General features: G+C 50.4%; 1 protein-coding gene across 5 annotated transcripts; it reads right to left on the bottom strand.

Annotated features, from left to right (window-relative positions):
• Positions 1–7,876: 7,876 nt before the first annotated feature.
• SSTR2 (somatostatin receptor 2) lies at positions 7,877–20,162 on the bottom strand. 5 transcript variants are annotated; one of them, XM_030534714.1, is made up of 2 exons: positions 19,933–20,162; positions 7,877–17,266 (listed from the first exon to the last, which is right to left on the bottom strand). In XM_030534714.1, exon 2 carries the CDS (start codon positions 17,181–17,183, stop codon positions 16,068–16,070), a length of 1,116 nt encoding a protein of 371 aa, XP_030390574.1. In that variant the 5' UTR covers positions 17,184–17,266; positions 19,933–20,162; the 3' UTR covers positions 7,877–16,067. The 5 variants fall into 5 exon arrangements, with proteins under 5 accessions (XP_030390574.1, XP_030390576.1, XP_030390578.1 ...); XM_030534716.1 differs by lacking the exon at positions 19,933–20,162 and adding an exon at positions 19,501–19,513; XM_030534718.1 differs by lacking the exon at positions 19,933–20,162 and adding an exon at positions 19,426–19,498.
• Positions 20,163–21,067: the final 905 nt, after the last annotated feature.

Genomic DNA, 21,067 nt, shown 5'->3' with positions numbered 1-21,067 from the left:
ATATTTCTGCCTTGATGCTGGCAGAAATATGAGAAGATCTGCTTTAGTCAAACACAAGTTATTAAGATCAATACACGGGTAACGGGGTGAAATTTAATGGCCTGTGATATACAGGAGGTGAAATAGTCCCAACTGGCCTTCAGTTCTATGAATCTTTGAAGGTGTTTGTGTGTCTAACTTCAGGATCAGGTCCTAAATATGGGCTTGGATGATGGTTCCATAAGAAAAAAAACCTGCACAAGCTGTCCCTACATGTGAAATGAATTGTGATCGTTTGTCTTCAGCCTTTTGAGATGACTCTATGATAGAGTTTCTGGAGTATATTTGTTTGCAGTGTGGATGGGGTCCCAGGGTAGGTGAGGTGATATCTTTTATTGGATCAGCTTCTGTTTCTGAAAGGAACAAACTTTCGAGCTTCACGGAGCGCTTCTTTGGGTCTGGAGAAGATAACCGGTGAGAGTCACAGCTATATATAAGGGGGCCAGATTAAACATAAGAGATCAACCTATGTTGCAGGAGACCACTTAAAATGAAGTGGGTAATTAACAGCTCTGCATTCATAGGACAAAGGCAGTGGTAGGCAGCTGGGAGTGTTACAAATTTGTTGTAATGAGCCATACAACCAGTATCTCTGTTATGTCTGTGTTTTTTAGTGTCCAGCAGAGTTATGAATTTAAGTTCCCAGGCTCCTCCTTTGAAGGTGTTGTGGAGTATAGTTGGTTTTGTTTTCTAATTGAGACTGTATGTGAACATACATATTCCAAGCATGAGCTAAGGAACAGGTGAATGTGTGAAATCTGCTCTGGGGGGAGCCCTTCCAGCTGTTAACTTCCTATCCTGGATAGTTCATCTCACTGTCCTGAAGATGCCACTCTTGCTCCACTTATGGGCACCTTAAATCACTCCTGGTAGTGCGGGTGGGCTCTGAATGCTCTGTTCAGTTTAGAGCAAGGATGGATGATTGGATCTAATCCTTCATGCATGAAATGCACAGAATCTCCCTTAAAGCTAAGCCAGCTGTGACTGGCTGTGGAAAATGGGAAAGGCATCTCAAAGTACAGTATTCTAAGCTGTACCAGAAACAGGTACCTGAAGGTTAGGAGGCACTGGAACTCCATTGTGTATTTCCCATCCTGTCTTTGGTTAGTTGTTGCTTGAAGGCCATTTGCCCTAGATACAAAACAGTCCTAGCAGCCTGTGGATGCTCAGCAAGCCGAATTAACCTCCCTTGTGTCTTCAGTGGAAGGTTTCAGGATGAATTTGCAACTTGAGTGGCACAAGTTAACACCAATGATATCTAGTATCCTGCAACCTCCAGACTCTGTGCCCTACCCCGTGGCAAAAGGCTGGGACTGCATGTGATTGGAGATATGTTATCTGTGGCCCATAACCAAACCGTTCAAAAAATTGATTTGGGCTCAGGTACTAGGCCTTATATTCCTTCCTTCATTCTCACTTTGCACTATTTGCTTAGTAGCTGGAACATCTGTGCTCTCATAAACAGTGAAACTGAAAACCTAGGTTGCCCATCGCATAGGGGTGAGCCTGGTTTGCCAGCCAGCAAGCTTAGAACTGAACTTGGACCCTCTGGTTGGAGTCTATTATTTCCATGTATTACTCTGTTTCTAGACCACTTGTTTCTGGCGTTTATAAATTTAATAAATTTAAAGGACTTTGACTTATGCAGGCCAGTAAATCAACACTATTATTGAAACAACAGAACACTGCATGTCTGTTTCATTACATGCAGATATTTCAGCTGTTAATGGAGACTGGAACCCAGTACTTCGAGCACCAAAAAGGACCCACATGTCTTTTAGCAATAAGTAATAGGGTGACCAGATGTCCTGATTTTTTATAGGGACAGTCCCCATTTTTGGGTCTTTTTCTTATATAGGCTCCTATTACCATCCACCCTATCCTGGTTTTTCACACTTGCTGTCTGGTCATCCTAATAAGTAGTCAGCTGCTGGGGCCAGACAGTAGAAGGAGACATGGTTACATACCAAATCAGTATCAAACAGAGTCACTTCCAAAATTGTACAGTGAATTAAAAGGAAAGGATATGCTAAAATGAAGAGTTTCTCCTCCCCCCCTTTAAATACAAAGTGGCCCCTTCTGTATAACAAATAACCAATCAGATCAAGGAAAGCAAGAGTTACAACTTTGGATTTAACTCTGTCCTCTGTAAATATGTACACTATGAACATTGCCAAATATGCACTTGCACGGTAGGATAAAGTTTGCCATGCTAAAGAAGGCTTTCCACAGAACAATTGTTAAGGTGACAGCTTTGCAACAATACACTGCTCTCAGGTATGAGCAAATATTGTGTGAGCATAAAGTACCTGGGTGTGTGTTAGTTTATTTTTGCCATTTTTTTCCCAAACAAGAATTTCTCACCCCTGAACCACGTATTTCAAGAACTGCAGCACAGAAATATTTGAATAGAATGAGAACATCTGAAATGCTGCAAAGACCCAATGAAACCAGCCTGCTCTAATAATTGCTCAGTTTGCAAAAGCTTCCCAGGACAGTTACTGGATTACACTTTGTTACAAAGGCTTAACACCTCCTGATTGAAGCAGAAAGGTGTCTGATTTGTCAGATTTCATATATATGAGTCTGCTTGGAAGAAACCTCTAGAGCTACAGCACATATATTCTAGTTAAATGAATGCATCTCGTTAGCAGGTAGTACTGTCTGCCCCAGGAATATCACATGATGTAACCATATGTATGCAAAGTGCTTTCCCACAGGTGCACGCTGACAGATTACCTGTTTTTTGATGGTGATGGTCTGAAAGCAGCAGATTTGGCAGAGTAAGGGAGTGGGGGAAATTGGAAGGAAGCATGCTGTAGAAGCACTCAGTTTCCTAATGCTCTTTTTTCCTCACCATGGGAAAAGAGCAAATTCCACCTGAACCTAATGGGCCATGCTTCTGTCTTGTGGTGAGAGAACAGAACCTCTGGAGAGATGCCCCTGCTATGATATTAGGGTCCAAAAAGCCTCCAAACTTCGGTGCAGTGTCAAGAAAGATCAAAATTTCATAGCTGTCTTGTGATGGAAGAAACCAACCTTGCGGACGTTCAGATCTGGCTCTGATCCACACTTTGCAGCTTAGACCAATCTGACAGTCGTTTCACTTCAGTGGCTTTATTCTCTCCAAGACTTCTTACAGGCATTGGTGCAGAGCGTTACTTCATTATCAGCACTCTCTGATTGCAGAACTAGCTGTTCTTCAATAAGTCATAGAAAGGCCAATTTATTTACAACTGCAGTAACTATCTCTATGCATTTCCCTGGTAATATGTCTCTCATGTAGGCACACATTCTTTTTTCCAACAGATGAGCTTCCCTGTGACTGTAATGTTACAATAGTTTGTAGATGAAAAGTAGTCTTAGCACCACTTGCTTGTAGGTGACATGCATGGGCCTGCTTAATATTCATAAATGTGCTCTTGTTATACCATACCTTGCTTCATTCAGAGATGAACCATCCAAGGGTCGGTCCTGGGGCTGGTTTTGTTCAATATCTTCATTAATGATCTGGAGGATGGCGTGGACTGCACCCTCAGCAAGTTTGCAGATGACACTAAACTGGGAGGAGTGGTAGATACGCTGGAGGGTAGGGATAGGATACAGACAAATTAGAGGATTAGGCCAAAGGAAACTTGATGAGATTCAACAAGGACAAGTGCAGACCTACACTTAGGATGGAAGAATCCCATTCACTGTTACAGACTAGGGACCGAATGGCTAGGCTGCAGTTCTGCAGAAAAGGACCTAGGGGTTACAGTGGACGAGAAGCTGGATATGAGTCGACAGTGTGCCCTTGTTGTCAAGAAGGCTAACGACATTTTGGGCTGTACAAGTAGGGGCATTGCCAGGAGATCGAGGGACGTGATCATCCCCCTCTATTCGATGTTGGCGAGGCCTCATCTGGAGTTCTGTGTCCAGTTTTGGGCCCCGCACTACAAGAAGGATGTGGAAAAATTGGAAAGAGCCCAGCAGAGGGCAACAAAAATGATTAGGGGGCTGAAGCTCATGACTTATGAGGCGAGTCTGAGGGAACTGGGATTGTTTAGTCTGCAGAAGAGAAGGATGAGGGGGGATTTGATAGCTGCTTTCAACTACCCGAAAGGGGGTTCCAAAGAGGATGACGCTCATCTGTTCTCAGTGTTAGCAGATGACAGAACAAGGAGTAATGGTCTCAAGTTGCAGAGGGGAGGTTTAGGTTGGATATTAGGAAAACCTTTTTCACTAGGCGGGTGGTGAAGCACTGGAGTGGGTTACCTAGGGAGGTGGTGGAATCTCCTTCCTTAGAGGTTTTTAAGGTCAGGCTTGACAAATCCCTGGCTGGGATGATTTAGTTGGGAATTGGTCCTGCTTTGAGCAGTGGATTGGACTAGATGACCTCTTGAGGTCCTTTCCAACCCTGATAGTCTATGATTCTATGATTTACCATGCTGTGTGCCAGCTGTACCCTTCCCCTGTAGGGAGCACTTGAAGGCTGATAAACAGGGATGCAGAGAACTGGCCCCTTGGGCGTCTCTTTCCTTGAAGGCCAGTAACTTTGTTCTCAAGGATCAAAACTTCTTAGGAAAAGATTTCAGACTTGTCTGTGCTCTGTGTGTTTGGGTCATCCAGGTTTCCAGAACAGTGACTCTCAGAGTATTCACTTGTTGATGAGCCTTGGGATATGTCATGGCATTCCCAGTGCTAAACTGGTCCAATTGCAATAAACTCTCTAACGATTAGAGCTGGTTGAAAAACGTTTAATAGGGAAAAAAACATTCTCAGAGTTTTTTGTTGAATTTTTTTTGTTTTAAATCTCAAGCATACTCCACTGCTCCAAAACAGCCCAAAAATGTGTTTATTTTGAAAAGCCAGATTTTCAATCAGTTTTGCTATAGATGATTTGATTAAAACTGCAGGAATTTCTATTGTTTCATGCAATACTTTTTTGGGGCGTTACCATAGGAACTGGCAGACTGGCTCAGATCCAAGGTCTAGCTAGCCCTGAAACCTGCCACTGACAGTTGCCAGTGCCAGATGCTTTAGGAGAAGGTGCAAGAAGCCCTACATGAGGCACAGGTGGAATAATAACCATACCACTCCCCAAGAAGGTTTTGTCCTAATAGTTAGAGTGGCTGAAGCCTGAGGTTTTATCTCTCTTCCTTTTTGGGGGGGTGGGGAGCATCATATTAGGGCCGCAGGTTTGTCACAATGCAGAAAATGTCATGGATACCATGATTTCTCTGTTTCTGTGACTTCCTGCGGGAAGGCTTTAGGTGAGTCACCAGCCCAGTGTGGAAGGGAGGTCCTGGGTTGCGGGGGTTGGAGCAATTCCATCCCACAGTGGTGGCTTCTATGTCCCCCAGGGCTGGGCCTGACATTGTTCCGGGTGTTGTGACCTGGCACACGGAGTCACAGCACCGCTCACTCGAATTTGACACAGACACCTGCCTTCCTTCCTCTCACCAAACATGACACACTGTCCATGTCTGGGATGAGGTGAGGGGCAGGCTCACTCTCCAGCCCTCCTGCCCCACCCCGCCCCCTGGGACCCCTCTCCACCAGCCAGGATGAGGGTGGCAGAACCAGGCCAGAGGGTGCTGCTGCAGGTGGTCAGTGCCCCCTCATTTGTCAGGGCACTTTTTTTTTTTTTAAACAGACATCACAGAGCAGTCACTAAGCCCGGGACTCTTACTAAATTTACCATTTTCAATTTAAAGAATGCTGCGACAAATTTCCAGCCCCAATTATTATAACTGGACATTCTTATTCTCCAGGGTTGTGTCGCGTTGAAGGCCGATTGCATCCTTCTAGCATTTTATAGCTATTAAACCACCACTCACCGGTCCATTTATCTCCCTGACTAATTCAGCAACAACAAAATGAATGGGAGTCTAGATTTGGGCAGGCTGGAAATTCAGCTTTTCATAGGGATTGAGAGGAGAGAGGGGAACAAAATTCCAGTTTCCCCCCACCGCCCTGCACACACCCACACACCATGCTTCAGGGACATCAGTGAGTGGCCTGGTGACAGTCAGCTAGATAACACTTCAGCCTGGTCTCTTCCAAAGAGCTTAAGGGCATTAGGTGCCCAAATCACTTTTGTGGGAGCGAAGCCCTCAGTTCATTTCAAGGCACCGGGTTCACCTATAGCACAAAGCATTCTCTGAGTTGTTCACACTCCAAGTCTTATTGCAGTGAAATCTTCACTGCAGGACTGAACTGCGGCAGAGGCTGGCCTCTGGTAAACGTTTCACAAGGGGAATTTCCCTGCTCGCTTCATCCCTGTAGTTACGAGCTAGATCCTGCCACTTTCACTCACCTTGCTTGGTAGCTTGCTCTGTAATCCAACCCGGGGATGGATTTCCATAGGGCTGCTTGAGGAGTGCCCTATCAGGAGAACAGGAAGCAGGGTCCAGCTCCCAGGAGCTGGCGTCCCAGTCTTTGGGGGAACAGCAGTGGGGGAAAAACGGTCCGCAACTGAGATTTTTATTTAAGTGTGGAGGGGAGAATATTGGAGGGAGGGATGCTTGGAGGTGACATGAGCTGAACCTCCACCCCCAAATACATCCTCTTAGGTTTGTCTCGAATCCACGGTGTATAAAGGGTGACCAGATGTCTCAATTTTATAGGGACAGTCCGGATATTTGGGGCTTTGTCTTATATAGGCACCTGTTACCCCTCACCCTCTCTCCCAATTTTTCATACTTGCTGTCTGGTCAGCCTAGGTGTTTATCAGTTCCTGTTCTGGTGCTTTGGCCAAGGGGAGTTGGGGGAAGAGCTGTCTGCAGCTGGAGGGGCTGGTCCAGAGAGGTTATTTTCACCTCCTGCCACTGCTTTCCCTGACCCTACAGTTAATCATGTAGACTCATCCTTTGCAAGTTTACAAAATATAACTGATGCATATACATCCTTGCACAGGCTACATGGACTTTGGATTTTACTCTCTCCATGGGGCAGGTGGGTAGAGCTGCTGCTCCAGCTCCCTGCTGGCCAGAGTAACCCAGCCAAAGGGGGGCGGGGGGGGGAAATGTAGTAGGCTTGCTGGTGGCGTAGGCCCACAGTATATATAGCTGCCCCTGGCAAGAATCCACTCAGGGGGTGTTTGAGTCACAGCACCTCCTGGTGCTACTCCATAGGATCGGAAGGAACCTCAGGAGAGCATCAAAGCAGGACAAATCCCCAGACTTTTTTTTTTTTTTTTTTAAACCCCAGTTCCCTGAGTGGCCCCCTCAATGATTGAGCTCACAACCCTGGGTTTAGCAGGCCAGTGCTCAAACCTCTGAGCTATTAGTGCACTGCATACCCCAGCCTGTCCTCAGGACTGGGCCTACCACCACAATCTCCCCCTAAGGTAAAATTTGATCCCTTATAATCGCGAAAACAACATTAATTCATAACATTTGGGGGGGGAGGGGGAATCTGAAACTGTATTAACCGCCCCCACACCCCAACCAGCTTTCAGCTGCCATGTGTACAGCCAGGGGCAGCTCCAGGTCCCAGCATGCCAAGCGCGTGCTTGGGGCAGCATGTTGTGGGGGGTGCTCTGCCGGTCACCGGGAGGGCAGCAGGCAGCCAGCCTTCTGTGGCATGCCTGCGGAGGGTCCGCTGGTCCTGCAGCTTTGGTGGAGCCGCGGGACCAGCGGACCCTCCGCAGGCACGCCTGCGGGAGGTCCACCAGAGCCGCAGGACTGGTGACTGGCAGAGCACCCCCCACAGCATGCTGCCATGCTTGGGGCGGCGAAATGTCTAGAGCCGTCCCTGTGTACAGCCAGGATACGAGACACCCTCTCCCTTTGCAGAGGTGTTGGTTTCATTCAGGCCCCTATACGCAATAGACTGCCAAAAAGAAACGATAAGCCAGTAAAGTCACTTTACTTCTGGTGTTACAGTCCCAAAGTCACAGCTGGTATCACAACCGACACACACATACATCGCATAGAGAACATAAATAGATAGCCGGTGGGGGCTGAGGGATACAGGTTTCGTTCTGAGTGAAAGAAGGTTTCCCTGCCCTTACTCAGCAGAGAGGCTAGAGCTGTTATTCCACTTACTCCAGAGCATAGTCCAGCTGAAGTTCAATAGGCCTGTTCCTCCCAGCCAGGATTGCAGGGCTGGGTCCAAAGGCAACACGGATTAATTGGAACCACACAAGGAGGGTCTGACCGTCACACACAAACACTACACATGCAGGGGTGGACTCATACACTTGGAACAACAGCAAAATAGCGGGGTATAAAATGCCCACGTGTCTCATTGCTACAATAATAATAAAATGTGTTGCTATGTACTGTATATACACCCCTTCTCTCCTCTCAACCAGCCCCACAGCTAGAATGGGGAAGAATCACTGCAGCAGTCAGGGCTTTCGGAGATTCTGTCAGAGCTTTTTCTCCTTGGAACAGGGGATGTATGTCCTCACGCCAATGTAAACCCAGCGGACTTGCTCCTGCTCTCCCTGACACTGGAGTGAATGGGCAGTCAATGGGAATGTGGGCCCAGGGAATCAAAAAACCATAGGGATGAAGCAAGAGACTTGGTCATTGTCATCGGCTGTCCTTTGGGCAGAGAATGACAGCTCAGGTTAAAATAATAGTGTAGGCACACTGGATTTAGAGCCTAATTCTGCCGGACCCTTCCCACTGACTTAAGGGCCTGATCTAAAACCCATTGAACATGGTGACAAACAGGTGTAACCTGTTTGGCTTCGTACTTACTCCTGATTTACACTGGATTAAAGGAGGGGAGAGCCAGGGCCTTTGTCTGATTAGGGGACTTTACTCCTTGAGTGACTCGGGTTATGCTTCAGTGGGACTGAGAAGATAAAACAGGTACTAAAGTGCATGGCGGGGCAGCAGAAGTGCCAAAGCAAGTGCACTGGCCTTTTGGAATGATGCACACAGGAAAGCACACATCTACTTGAACTCGCCCCTCTTGTAATGGCGGGCCCTGATTTCTCAACTACGCTGTAGTCCCACGGGGCTGCAGCCCAGAGGTGGAGCTGAATTCTCCACGATTCCAAAGCTCCTAGGGCCACTGCATCGCTTTGCTAGTGCCTGCAGGGACCTTTCTGTGGGGAACCACACAAAGTATTTCTAACATTCTCCATGGGAAATGGCTGAGTGAGGGGTAGTTCAGGTATCGCCACCTTCTGGGAGCCATTTTGTTCCCAAATTTTTAACCTGTGTGAAGCTACTATATTCAAGCTGATTGCAAAAGGGCTGTACCAGGAAACAAGGGGTTAGCACCACCCCCTCTTGCAGAGGACGAAGGATGCAAAAATAGGTGTTTGGCAGACACGGAAGGGAATTTGGGGCATCACACCTCACATTCACTACCCGAGGACTGGCCTGGATCTCAGGCTGTGTTTTCTGCTGCAGCTACTTGTTTCCTTTTTTTACTGCCTTGTTATAAAACTGATCGCTTTTAGACCAAGGCCTTCCTGACTGTAACAGGATACATACATACATATTGTTCCCAGTTGAATCATTATTTGGATGATCCTTCAAATAAACCACAGCTATGGTGTGAGACATGGATGGGCAACTTGCGTGAGATCACAGCACGGGCGACCACGGGCATGTAACTCTTGCTGCTGCATGTGCTAATCTTGGTAGAGAACAAGCTTAAAATGAGTGGACAGGGAATTCGTTCTCTGCAACAGTGTGGAGGAGCTTTTTACCGCCACAGGGCAGAGGAGAGGACACTGACATAGCAAGGGGATTCCATCGACTGGTGCTGGAAATCAGTCTCCTCCAATTTGCACTCCTCCGGGCAAATCTCTAGGAAAACCTTCTGGAAACGGAAGGAACCAGGCAACAGAGCAGGGTGTAATTGAGGCACAGCTCTGCTACGCTGGCCTAGTGTCAGAGTGAGGTCCCTTGTGCTAGGTTCTGCGTTTGAGTGCTGCATTGCTGGGCTTAGGGACTATTAAGCCAGCATGCTGAGCCCTTGGGTGAGGGAGGGGCAGAGGTGGCGCTCAAGCGACCTCACTCAGCCAAGGAGGTGGGTAGGTGGCACTCAGCGGGCTCATCCTCAACCAGGACAAGTGCTCCCAATGTGGGGCCTGGGAAAACCCGGGTGGTTTGGGATCCCACAGGGTCCACCCAGATAAACCAATAACTAAGCAGGCAAGTTTTAAGGCTAGTTTTGAACTCTGGGCCTATACCATACATGGGAGCGAGTTGGGGGGTGATGGGTCCCCCCATCAATGACAGGGAACTGAGAAAGACCAGAGCAGAGAGGTAGGGCCTGGAGAATCAGGGAGAGGCTGTAGGAAGGTGACACTGACTTGGCTGAAGATGCCAAGTGCCCCTTCTCCCCAGTGGGATTATTAGCACCCGCCTGGCTAAGTGAAATGGAGACCTTGCACTATGATTAACAAAGGAGGGGGCATGCAGGTTCTCTCTCTCGCTTACCAAGGCTTTATCCTGCCAGGTGCTGAGTGCCCTCACCCACCAATGAGCGGCATTCAGCACCTTGCTCAGCTACTCTAGCACCTACTGGATGGCTGTCTGTCCCTCTGTCCTCCTCGAACCGAAAACGCTGCACCTCTCGCAACGTGCTTGCCCGCATGAAACTCCTCATGGCTTAACTGCGACTGTGTCAACCCCGAGGTGTTTCAGGGACCCCGTCCTATCATGTCACTCAACCTCTCTGCCTCGGTTTCCCCTCCCTCTGAAACCCAGGGCTAATGAGCGTTACCTCCCTGGCATGGTAGGGCCTGGTTAATGTTCAGACAGCACTTTGGAGTGGCAGCACACCGCGCAAGGGTTAAGTGCCCAGTGTTCCCGATGAGAACCAACGGGCACTCGCCAGCAACCCCACAGTAACCAAACCCACGTGTGCTGCCCAGCATTCCCGACGAGAACCAACGGGCACTCGCCAGCAACCCCACGGTAACCAAACCCGCTTGTGCTGCCCAGCATTCCTGACAATAAACAAAGCAATGCATGCAACACAGCACTCACAAGCAACCCTACAATAAACAAAGCACCTATAACCAAATAGGAGTGCAGGATCGGGCCCATGCTGGATAGGCGAAAGAAACCACCATTGGGAAGGATGGTGTTAGTGGTTCTCTCGCTGCTTCCCAATATCCTTGGGGCTGCGGTAGCAGAGCACAATAAACCTCAACTAGAACCAAGAGGAGTTTTAATTTACCTCATTAATGAGCCCTGGGGGAAGTGCAATGTGTGAAAAAACACCACCACTTCCCCCCCGCACACCGACACAAGACTGCCAAAATCAACACGCCTGCTGTAAATCTCCTGGTTAATCTCACTTGCTGGGGGCACACCAGGCTTTTCTGAATGTACCATCTGTCAGGACAAATTCCCTTGAAAATCAAGTGGGTAAGACACATCAGCGATGGAACTGCTGTTGCTTAATTGCAAGCATGTGCCATGCAGAATCTTTTTGGGAAGAATTTGAAGGAAGTCAAACCAGCTCTCTCCCCAGGCAGTAAAAATTCCCTCGGGATAGACTAAACAGGTGAATTTAGGGGTCCCAGATCAGGCCCAAACAATTTCATGGACAGTTTCTCTTGCCTCAAGTGTGTCTGGGGGACAAACGGAGCTTCATTAATTCATCCTCATTAAGGCCCAACCTTTTAAAAAGTGGGACCTCAGTTCTTGGGGCCAGGCTGACTTTCAGCACCCAGTGACATCAGCTGCAGCTGTGGGTGCTCAGCCCTTCTGAAAGCCAGGAGCAAGTGGGGACCCCAGAAAAATGAGCCCCCCACCCCCAACCGAGGCCTCTTCTGGAAAAAGTTGGCCTTAACTGAACAGCAGTTCCCAGGAGCAGAAGCTCAGCTGCATCGTTTGTACAGCATGAAGTAGCCAAACATTTAACTTCCCAAAAGGTTTTGCTCTTAGACTAGACTTCTGGGCACACGTTACAACTAGCCAGCTCTGTCCACCTCCTTCCCTTCTCTGCCACTCAGCGCACGTCCACACCAGCAAGCTGCATGGGTTTAACCCTGAGGTGTGAATTTAAACCAAACGTGCTACCGGCCACGGGTATGCTCCTATTTTAGTTAAAACCAGGAGACTCATTTTGGATTGGTCTAAGTCAACCGGGAGCAGGTGTAAACTAAGCTGCTGTAAGTCCCATTGACACTAAAAGAAGCGAGTTCCCAGCATTTCCACTGATGCTTTTAAGAAACGACATAAGTCCAAGAGGTGCCATTTCTGCGTGTAGACGGGGCTGAGTGCTGCTACACAGCACATGTGGCCAGCAGGCTCCGGGATAAAGCTGCGCTGTAGGTTTCTGCGGGAGAAGTCCTGCAAATATTCATCAGGAGAGAGATTTTTGAAGCAGACCTCTCTCTCCCCACCGCTACTTTCTTTCCATACAAATAACTCCCACGCTACCCACGATATATTCACATCTCCCGTTGAGCTGGTGCCCTGCCAATGCTGTAACACTAAACTGGCACCTAACAAAGGGCTCCCGGCTGCATCAAGCCTGGCAATCACGACACCATATTTCATTTTAATGTGACATGTTCCTCTTGTTTTTAATCCCCGGAGCATCAATAGTATATTTTATTTTTTGTTGTTGCAAAGCCTTGGTTAATATTTACTTCCTCTTTATAAAAATGGCATTTGCAGCATACCTCAGACAGCCCAGAGATAAAACAGGGGCCTTGCCACCTGGCCAGCAACAAGCTAAAGGTGCGGGGGTGTGTTTGTGTGTGTGTGAAATTTCTTGTTCTCTGTCCTGTGTTTGAAAAGACAGCTGGGGCGAGGGGGCAGATATTGCTTACACGCATGAGCCCAGATGTCGATTACCCCCTCTGAAAGCAATGGGGTTGCATATTGATAACTGAGGGCAGAGTTTCATGCCTGAGCAGGTGTTAAATGTAAATTTAACAGAGCGGAGAGGGGAATATATCAAGATTCTGGTTCAAAACAAATGAAGGGGACATTCATCTGATGGAAGCAACTGTACAAAACTCTGCTTTGCACCAGCAGAACACTAACCTAGCTAGTTAGCACCCAGGCGCCAGATCCTCCTCGTACAGCTATTGACCCCAGTGTAAATGGTTCCTAGGCTGGCTGAGGAGCTCTGTCCACCCCGTTGCACTGATTTTGCACTCTTGTAAATGACCGTGCCCAGAGGGAATCAAGGGGTGGGGTTCTAGGGAATACGGCCTGTAGCACTGAATGCCACTTGTGGGCTTTGGAGGCGTGGTGCTAGGTGGAAGGATCAGGGCTGGCTGCAAAGAGAGGGGGGAGAAACCTTGTATTTGAGGCACAGGACTGGGAGTGGGGAGGCTCCCAGCGGGAGCATGGGCACGGCCGCAACCAAAGTTTTCAAACGATTCCCACTCAGCTGGGCTGCTTTCACTTTTGAGTGCCCGGCTTGAGGCACGTCAGCATCCAGGGCATGGGAGTCAGCCCAGTGAGAAACAACGCTGGAAAACACTGGCTTTAACTTCTGCAGGGCTCGGTTTCCTCATCTGTAAAATGGGGCGGGAATCATTTGTAAAGCTTTCAGCCACTAGGATGACAAGCACCACCAAAATGCCTCGGGCTGACTAGAGAACAAGGTGAGAGCTGGAGGGAGGCCTGGCTGTGTACCCGATGAGCTTTCTTCCTCCAGAAAATGTGATTTACATACTTGCCCTCCAAAATCTATAAGGCCGTAATGCAGCCGTCGTTTTTCTAGCACTCCGCAGCCCTGGAGAACAAACATTCAGCTCCCCTTGCTGCTTCAAAAGAGGTCACTCCCATCTCCCCAGGGCTTCCTCTTCTCCTGAAAGCACCACGTCACAAGAGCCCAGGTTTAGGTTGCTAGTTATACAAGTGCAATTGGAGACCTACTGGCAGTTTAAAGAAAAAAATGTCTGTTCTGTTTTCCCCCCAATCAGACCCTGCAGGGTTTCTCTATTGGCAGGGTTTCCCTATTTCCTAAAGTCACTCAGACGGGGTGGATTGGGGGTGAGGAGCAGATCTGATTAGCATCAGTAGATTTCTCTACAGGTGAACCCAGCAATTACCATTTGCTCTAGCCTCCAGCATATGATCCTCGCTGACCAGCTGACGTATTTACATCTATCGCCATAGGATCTTGGCACCATGGCTCCAGACTCCCCCAAGCACTTTACAGCTGCCTTCACGGGTGTGGAGAAGCTGTGCTCGGCTTTCAGAAGAGAGTTAGGCTAGATTTACACCACTGTAACTGAGAAGAAAATTTGGCCCGGCAGTATCACAGCTCATTCCCCCAGAATCCAAACCCACCCCTCCATTCTCCAATGGTAACTAAATTTTAGAACCAAGCACACACCAACCATGCCTGGCATCTGTCAGTATTTTAGACAGAGCTGTCAAATGTCCCTTAGCCTCTCACTTGGTACCTTCTTTAGACAACATCTGCGGCGTCAGAAACATCCATGCTCAGAGCAATGACAAAGTAAAGCATCCACCTTGTCTTGCTAGCCAGCCTTCGCCAGGAACATCAACCGAAAACATGCACGTGGGACTTAAAGGCCTCACTGAGCAGCCACAGAGAGAAAGCCAACAGATTCGAGAGAGAGAGAGAGAGTGTGTGTATATGTAATAACACCACACAAAGCACACATACACCTCAGCAATATTCTGGTAGCTGTTTCAGTCCCAGCATCATGAACACTAGAACTGAGCGGCACTCAGAATCTGTGTGTGTCTCTGCAGATTAAAAACTTGCAGGTACTTTCCATGGGAAGGATCCTGCTACTAATCTCTGATGCCTCTCAGTCAGCCGCTCGCTAAAAGTCCCTGACATATTCTACTAGAGGAAAACAACAGAAAAGCAACGGCTGTGTGACTATGGGGACCCACCACTAGCCCAGGACTGAAGATGGCTATGCCGCCCTTTGGAGCAGTGTTTATAGTTCATTTCAGGTGGAAGAAGGGAAACATACATTTGAGGGAGAGGAGAAAAGCTTTTTTATGGCAAGTTGATTTAAGTGAGGGGGTGTGGGGAGGGAAGGTGGCTGTATTTGAAGCTGCTCTAAGGTCTGGGAGGTGAGAAGTAACACTGGATAGATGGACTGGTGGGCAGAGTCCAGGTGATCAAAGGTGCACCACAAATATAACTGCTCACGTACATACCACCCCATGTATCTGACTGCACAGTGTGTATATAAACTGAGATTTTCCAGGCTGCCTCAAGGCATCAATTTTAATGGGAATTGGGTTCCAAATCTCTTAGGAGTCTATCTGTCCATCCTCTCTCTCTCTCTCACACACATACTGTACTGGGGCTGGGATATTTTCTTTCTGCTGTGGTTTCTTTCATTCTGATCTGTTGCTTCTCCGGTGGCAGGAAAAGCAACTTGTAAACAAATACAGTAATAGTCTAATAAAACTAGGGGAGCTTCAGGAGATTCATTCTTAAAAAAATAAAATGTTACTAGCTGGGTAATAAAATGAAATATTCTTCATGTCCTAGTGGAGGATCTCAGTGTGTGCGCGCTCTGATTCTTAAGACCGCTCGCTGTCACTCGTGCTCTCTCTCTCTCTCTCTCTCTCTCATTTTCAGCTAAGTCTCCTGATTTGCAAAGAAGCAGACACGAATAGCTCTGTTTAGACATATGTGATCTATGCTGTATGGAGCATGTTGGTATGTGTAACCAAGTCCAGCAGAAATGCCTCAGTTACACATGTGCAACTCTACTGAATTTGCCCATTTACATGGGTGTGAATGTGTTCTGTATGTCCAAACACATCCCTGGGGGTAACACCAGTGCAACCAATGCAGTTGCAGCAGGAATGAATTTGGCCAATGACCTCATGTTATATGTTTAAACACAGGTGTGTATGTCTGTTTTTTCCATGTATGAAGTTGTATTTGAGCAGCATCTTTCTGAATACTCAAAACCAACCTGCCTTCTGCTGAAAGGCTACTCCTGGCACAGGCCCCCATCCTTGCATTACCATCCCCTAAGACAAGCAAACAAAGACCAAGTACTCTTAACCTGACTTGCTATGTGCTACTGCCATATAAAGGAGTGGGGAGGAGGAGGAAAGAGGACAGCTGAGAAGGGCAATCCTGGAGTCCTCTCAGATGCTTGTCTGAAGGTCACCATTGAGCAGAGTCCTTTGAGTTTCTGTGGTCTCATTTAGCCTGGATTTGTCCTGCTTGCTGTCGCTCCTGTCTGCATCATCCATGCCACTGACCTTTACCAGGCAGAGAACGTTCTGAAAGCTCTTTTTGAAGTTGTCGGACAAAAAGGCGTAGAGGATGGGGTTGGCACAGCTGTTGGCATAGGTGAGAACCACGACGAAATCAAACATACCCTTCAGGAAGGGTGTGGGAGTGATGAAGACGGAGACAGAGGAGACGTTAAATATGTAGAAGGGAAGCCAGCAGAAGATGAAGACTGCCACTACGATGGAGACCATCCTGGTGACTTTCTTCTCTGATTTTTTCCTCTTGGAGGAGCCCACTCTGATCCCAGAGGACTTGACTTTGATAATGATGAACAAGTAGCAAAGGCAGATAATGGTGAGGGGCACCAGGAAGCCCAGAATGAAGGTATAGATGATGAACCCTGTGTACCATGCGCTGGACTTGCCTGGCCAGATGATGGTGCAGCTACTCCTTCCATGGGTGTTTTGGATCCCAGCATAAATCATGATGGGCATAATGACGAGAAGGGAAATGCCCCACACGGCCACGTTGATCATCTTGGCCGTTCTGGGCCTTCTCCACTTGGCGGATTTGATGGGGTGGACTACAGCCAGATACCTGTCAATGCTCATGACGGTCAGGCAGAAGATGCTGGTGAACTGGTTGATCCCGTCCACCGTCATGACAATCCGGCAGATGGCTCTGCCGAAGGGCCAGTGAACCAGAGCCACCTGCATGGCCAGAAACGGCAGCCCCAGCATGAAAAGCTCATCTGCAATGGCCAGGTTCAGGATGTAGATGTTGGTGATGGTCTTCATCTTGGCATAGCGGAGGATGACGTAGATCACCAGTGTGTTGCCGCACAGGCCTATGATGCACACCCCAAAGTAGATGAAGGTAAGGATGGCGTTGCTGGTCAGGTCAAAATGCTGCCCCGTAGTGTTCTGGGAGGCGTTGGCAGACATCTCCGTGGAGAAGTTGTCGAACTGGGAGGCTGAGGAGAACCAGAACTCGGTGACGTTGGGCAGCTCGTAGGCCAGATCCATGGTGCCGTTGTTCAAGGGGCAGGTAAAACTCAGATGAAATGAGTTCTCATCTTTCTTTGTTTATGGGAGTGGGGCAGAGAAATCTAAAAATCAAACACAACAAAACAAGAATAAAGAAGCGTATTCGTTATTGCTTAAGCCTCCTGCTTCAGGGCTTAAGACAACTTCTTGCTGGTGGGGTGGGGGTGAGGGGTCGTCGGGGGGAATGTTCCCTGGAGACAGTTTCTCCCATGACTACCTCTTGCAGTTTTTCTTTACCTTCCTCTGAAACCTGTGTCCTATTCAGGAGGCTGACCTAGCTAGACCACTGGTCTCAGACAGGTTAGAAATTTCTTCCTTCCTTTCCGTTGTTTTTGTAACATCTAAATATTACTGGCCAAACCCCATCCTGAGGAAACCCCATTGATGGCAGTAGAGTTACCCCAGGAATGATTTTGGCCTGGCAAATCAAATACAGTAGTAGCATGGACGAGCTTCAGTTCAATGAAACCAACTAAAATGTGCCAGCAGTTTTTCTGAGGACTCAGGAGCTAAGAGGGAACTGTTGCTGCAGCCGGTTCCTGTGGAAAACCTGTTCTGCGCCCTTTCGAATGCTCAGGAAAACACATGCACCAAGGCAAATCATTCTAGTTTTTTATAAGTACCCTGAACAATCTTGCACGTTTTCTAATTGCTCTTCCTCTCCCTTCCCCGCCTCTGCCCCATCCCATCCTATCGAACTCCCACAGCCAGCCCTCTCTAGCAGCAACTTCTGCACAGCCTGGCTAAAGCTGGCTGCTGCTCAGTCCAAGCATGAGCCCCTTGCTAGGCTTGCGCATTTGCTCCAGCCGTGCCGTGGCAGGAGCAATGGGACGCTCCTGGATGTCTTAATTGGCACCTTCAGCAGAAGGGCCACTGCTGTCAGAGAAGCCCCTCCTGGCTCCTAGCACTCTAGGCTTCTCTGGTGCAGATCCCCGGGAACTGGGCTCCAAAGGGGTAGAGGGCTGAGCCCCCCTGGGCTTGGCTCAGGGCTGGAGGGGTTTTTCCCTGCCTTGGGCAGGGGATTATGGGGGAGAGGTGGAGGGTAAGGAAAGCGAGGGGTAGGGATGAGAGGGAATGAGACCTGATGGCTGGCAGGGGGGGACGGGATGAGCTCGCTGGGGGGCAGTCTCCTTGCCCGAGCCGCTGCTGAGACCAGAGGAGGGGGCACACCTGAAAGGGTTCAGTGAAGAGGGGGAGGGAGAAGAATGGAAAAGGTGGGAGGGGAAACAGAAAAATTGAAAAGGAGCCCCCCAATCACTCCCCCAATCTACACATGCAGTTTCCCCTCTACCCCCACGCCCACCCCCACCAGGAGCAAGTGAAGGACTCTGCAAACTCCCCCAGCTCCTGATAGCTAACCGCGACCCATTCCCTAAAGCGCCCTCCCATCTCCCTGAGCTGTTCCCCCAAACCAGAGCCCCCCTCCCCCAGCTAGTCACAGAGAAAGAGCAGCCCAGCCGGCCAGGCCCCCTCTCCCCCTTTGCACCAAGCCAGGCTGTCCCTGGCTCCGAACAACCGGGGGGCTGTTTCTCCGGAGCCCCCCCCAGAAAGCAGCAGCCAAGCCTGGACCTCAGCCCTGCCTTGCAGCCTCTCCCAGAGCAGGTCCCAGAGCTGCATTCCCCCTCCAGAAGTTTTCACCTGCTGCAAGTCTCCCATGCAGGTGTGGGGTCTGGCTGCCCCTGCCCCAGCCCCAGCCCAGCTCCCCTTCAAGCTCACTCACATCTGTCTGGTCCTGGGGGGCGTTTCTCCTGCCCCAGCCCCAGCCCCAGCCCCAGCCCAGCTCCCCTTCGAGCTCACTCACATCTGTCTGGTCCTGGGGGGCGTTTCTCCTGCCCCAGCCCCAGCTCAGCTCCCCTTCGAGCTCACTCACATCTGTCTGGTCCTGGGGGGCATTTCTCCTGCCCCAGCCCCAGCCCAGCTCCCCTTCGAGCTCACTCACACCTGTCTGGTCCTGGGAGGCGTTTCTCCTGCCCCAACCCCAGCCCCAGCCCAGCTCCCCTTCGAGCTCACTCACATCTGTCTGGTCCTGGGAGGCGTTTCTCCTGCCCCAGCCCCAGCCCAGCTCCCCTTTGAGCTCACTCACATCTGTCTGGTCCTGGGGGGCGTTTCTCCTGCCCCAGCCCCAGCCCAGCTCCCCTTCGAGCTCACTCACATCTGTCTGGTCCCGGGGGGCGTTTCTCCTGCCCCAGCCCCAGCCCAGCTCCCCTTCGAGCTCACTCACATCTGTCTGGTCCTGGGGGGCGTTTCTCCTGCCCCAGCCCCAGCCCCAGCCCAGATCCCCTTCGAGCTCACTCACGTCTGTCTGGTCCCGGGGGGCGTTTCTCCTGCCCCAGCCCCAGCCCAGCTCCCCTTCGAGCTCACTCACATCTGTCTGGTCCTGGGGGGCGTTTCTCCTGCCCCAGCCCCTGCCCCAGCCCCAGCCCAGCTCCCCTTCGAGCTCACTCACATCTGTCTGGTCCTGGGGGGCGTTTCTCCTGCCCCAACCCCAGCCCAGCTCCCCTTCGAGCTCACTCACATCTGTCTGGTCCTGGGGGGCGTTTCTCCTGCCCCAGCCCCAGCCCCAGCCCAGCTCCCCTTCGAGCTCACTCACATCTGTCTGGTCCTGGGGGGCGTTTCTCCTGCCCCAACCCCAGCCCAGCTCCCCTTCGAGCTCACTCACATCTGTCTGGTCCTGGGGGGCGTTTCTCCTGCCCCAACCCCAGCCCAGCTCCCCTTCGAGCTCACTCACATCTGTCTGGTCCTGGGGGGCGTTTCTCCGGCCGCAGCCCCAGCTCAGCTTTGCCCTGGTTTGCAGGGAGGGAATCCAACTCCTGCTGCTCAGGGAGACGGGAGCTCGGCGGCTGCCTGCCGGGACGAGGCACCGGGAGCCAGGCGCCCGCAGCGGGTTTCAGGCTGGCACCCAGGTGGAGCTAACGCCGCAGGAGCATCTCCCGAGCGCTCCCCCAGCAGCAGAGGCGAAGAGAGACCCTCTCCTCCCCCTGCCCCTGCCCCTGCCCCGCGGCAGCGGCTGCGTCATGCAAAGCACTGCTCGCCTTGCACCAGTGCACCGGCTGTGTGCCGGGGGTGGGGGGAGCAGCTCCTCCGAGCAGGGGGCTGAGCTTTGAAGCAAGCAGCCTCCTCCCCTGATGCAGAAGGGAAGGGGGCAGGTTTGCCTTGCGGGATGCGGACGGAGGGAAATCCCTCGGCTCTGCACAGGGCTGGCATGTCCCTGCACGGGGAGGTGATGCCAAAGTGGCATGCAGTAGGGCTAGTGCAGCTGCCGCGCAGCGTGTGCATCTCACAGCGGGTGGTGTGCTCCTGCCCAGACCCAGCTGCATTCTTGGGAGGAGGATGACAAGCCGGGGGGATGGATGCAGAGTGAGTTGATCTGGATCTAGGGAACTAAAAGGTTGTCCCCCTCCCCATGTGGCCATAACACAAAGAGAGGGGGAGGGGAAGGCAGCTCTGGCTCCTTTGCCTCAAATTCAAGCCGCTTTTGAAATCTGTTTTCTCTCCAAGACCATGGTCGCCCCCACAACAAGCCCAGCATGCAATAAACCAGCCGCATTCCTCTGAGCTATGGTTTAATCTGCACAATTGTTCTGCCCCCAAGGAAGGAATTTGTTCCAAGCAATCTCTGAGCAGCTAGAGCATCTGGCAAGCTGCTGAGGGGCAGAGGTGGTTGGTTTTATTGGGGGCGGGAGGTGAGGGGGCTAAGGGAGACGCAGGGCTGCAGAAAGGGAAGGTAGCAGGGAGAGACACATGCACCAAAAACAGGGGAAGGATGGGGTGGGAGGGCCTCAAATGAGAGGCCCACCCAAGTAGGGAGCTAGGTTTCCCCTGCAACAGGCACATGTGAGGATGGGCGATAAGGCTATAGCCAG

Source organism: Gopherus evgoodei, chromosome 15, assembly GCF_007399415.2.
Source record: "Gopherus evgoodei ecotype Sinaloan lineage chromosome 15, rGopEvg1_v1.p, whole genome shotgun sequence".
NCBI classification, from domain to species: domain Eukaryota; kingdom Metazoa; phylum Chordata; order Testudines; family Testudinidae; genus Gopherus; species Gopherus evgoodei.
Note: the sequence above shows the minus strand (reverse complement) of the source record. Positions and strands in the feature narration are given on the sequence as shown.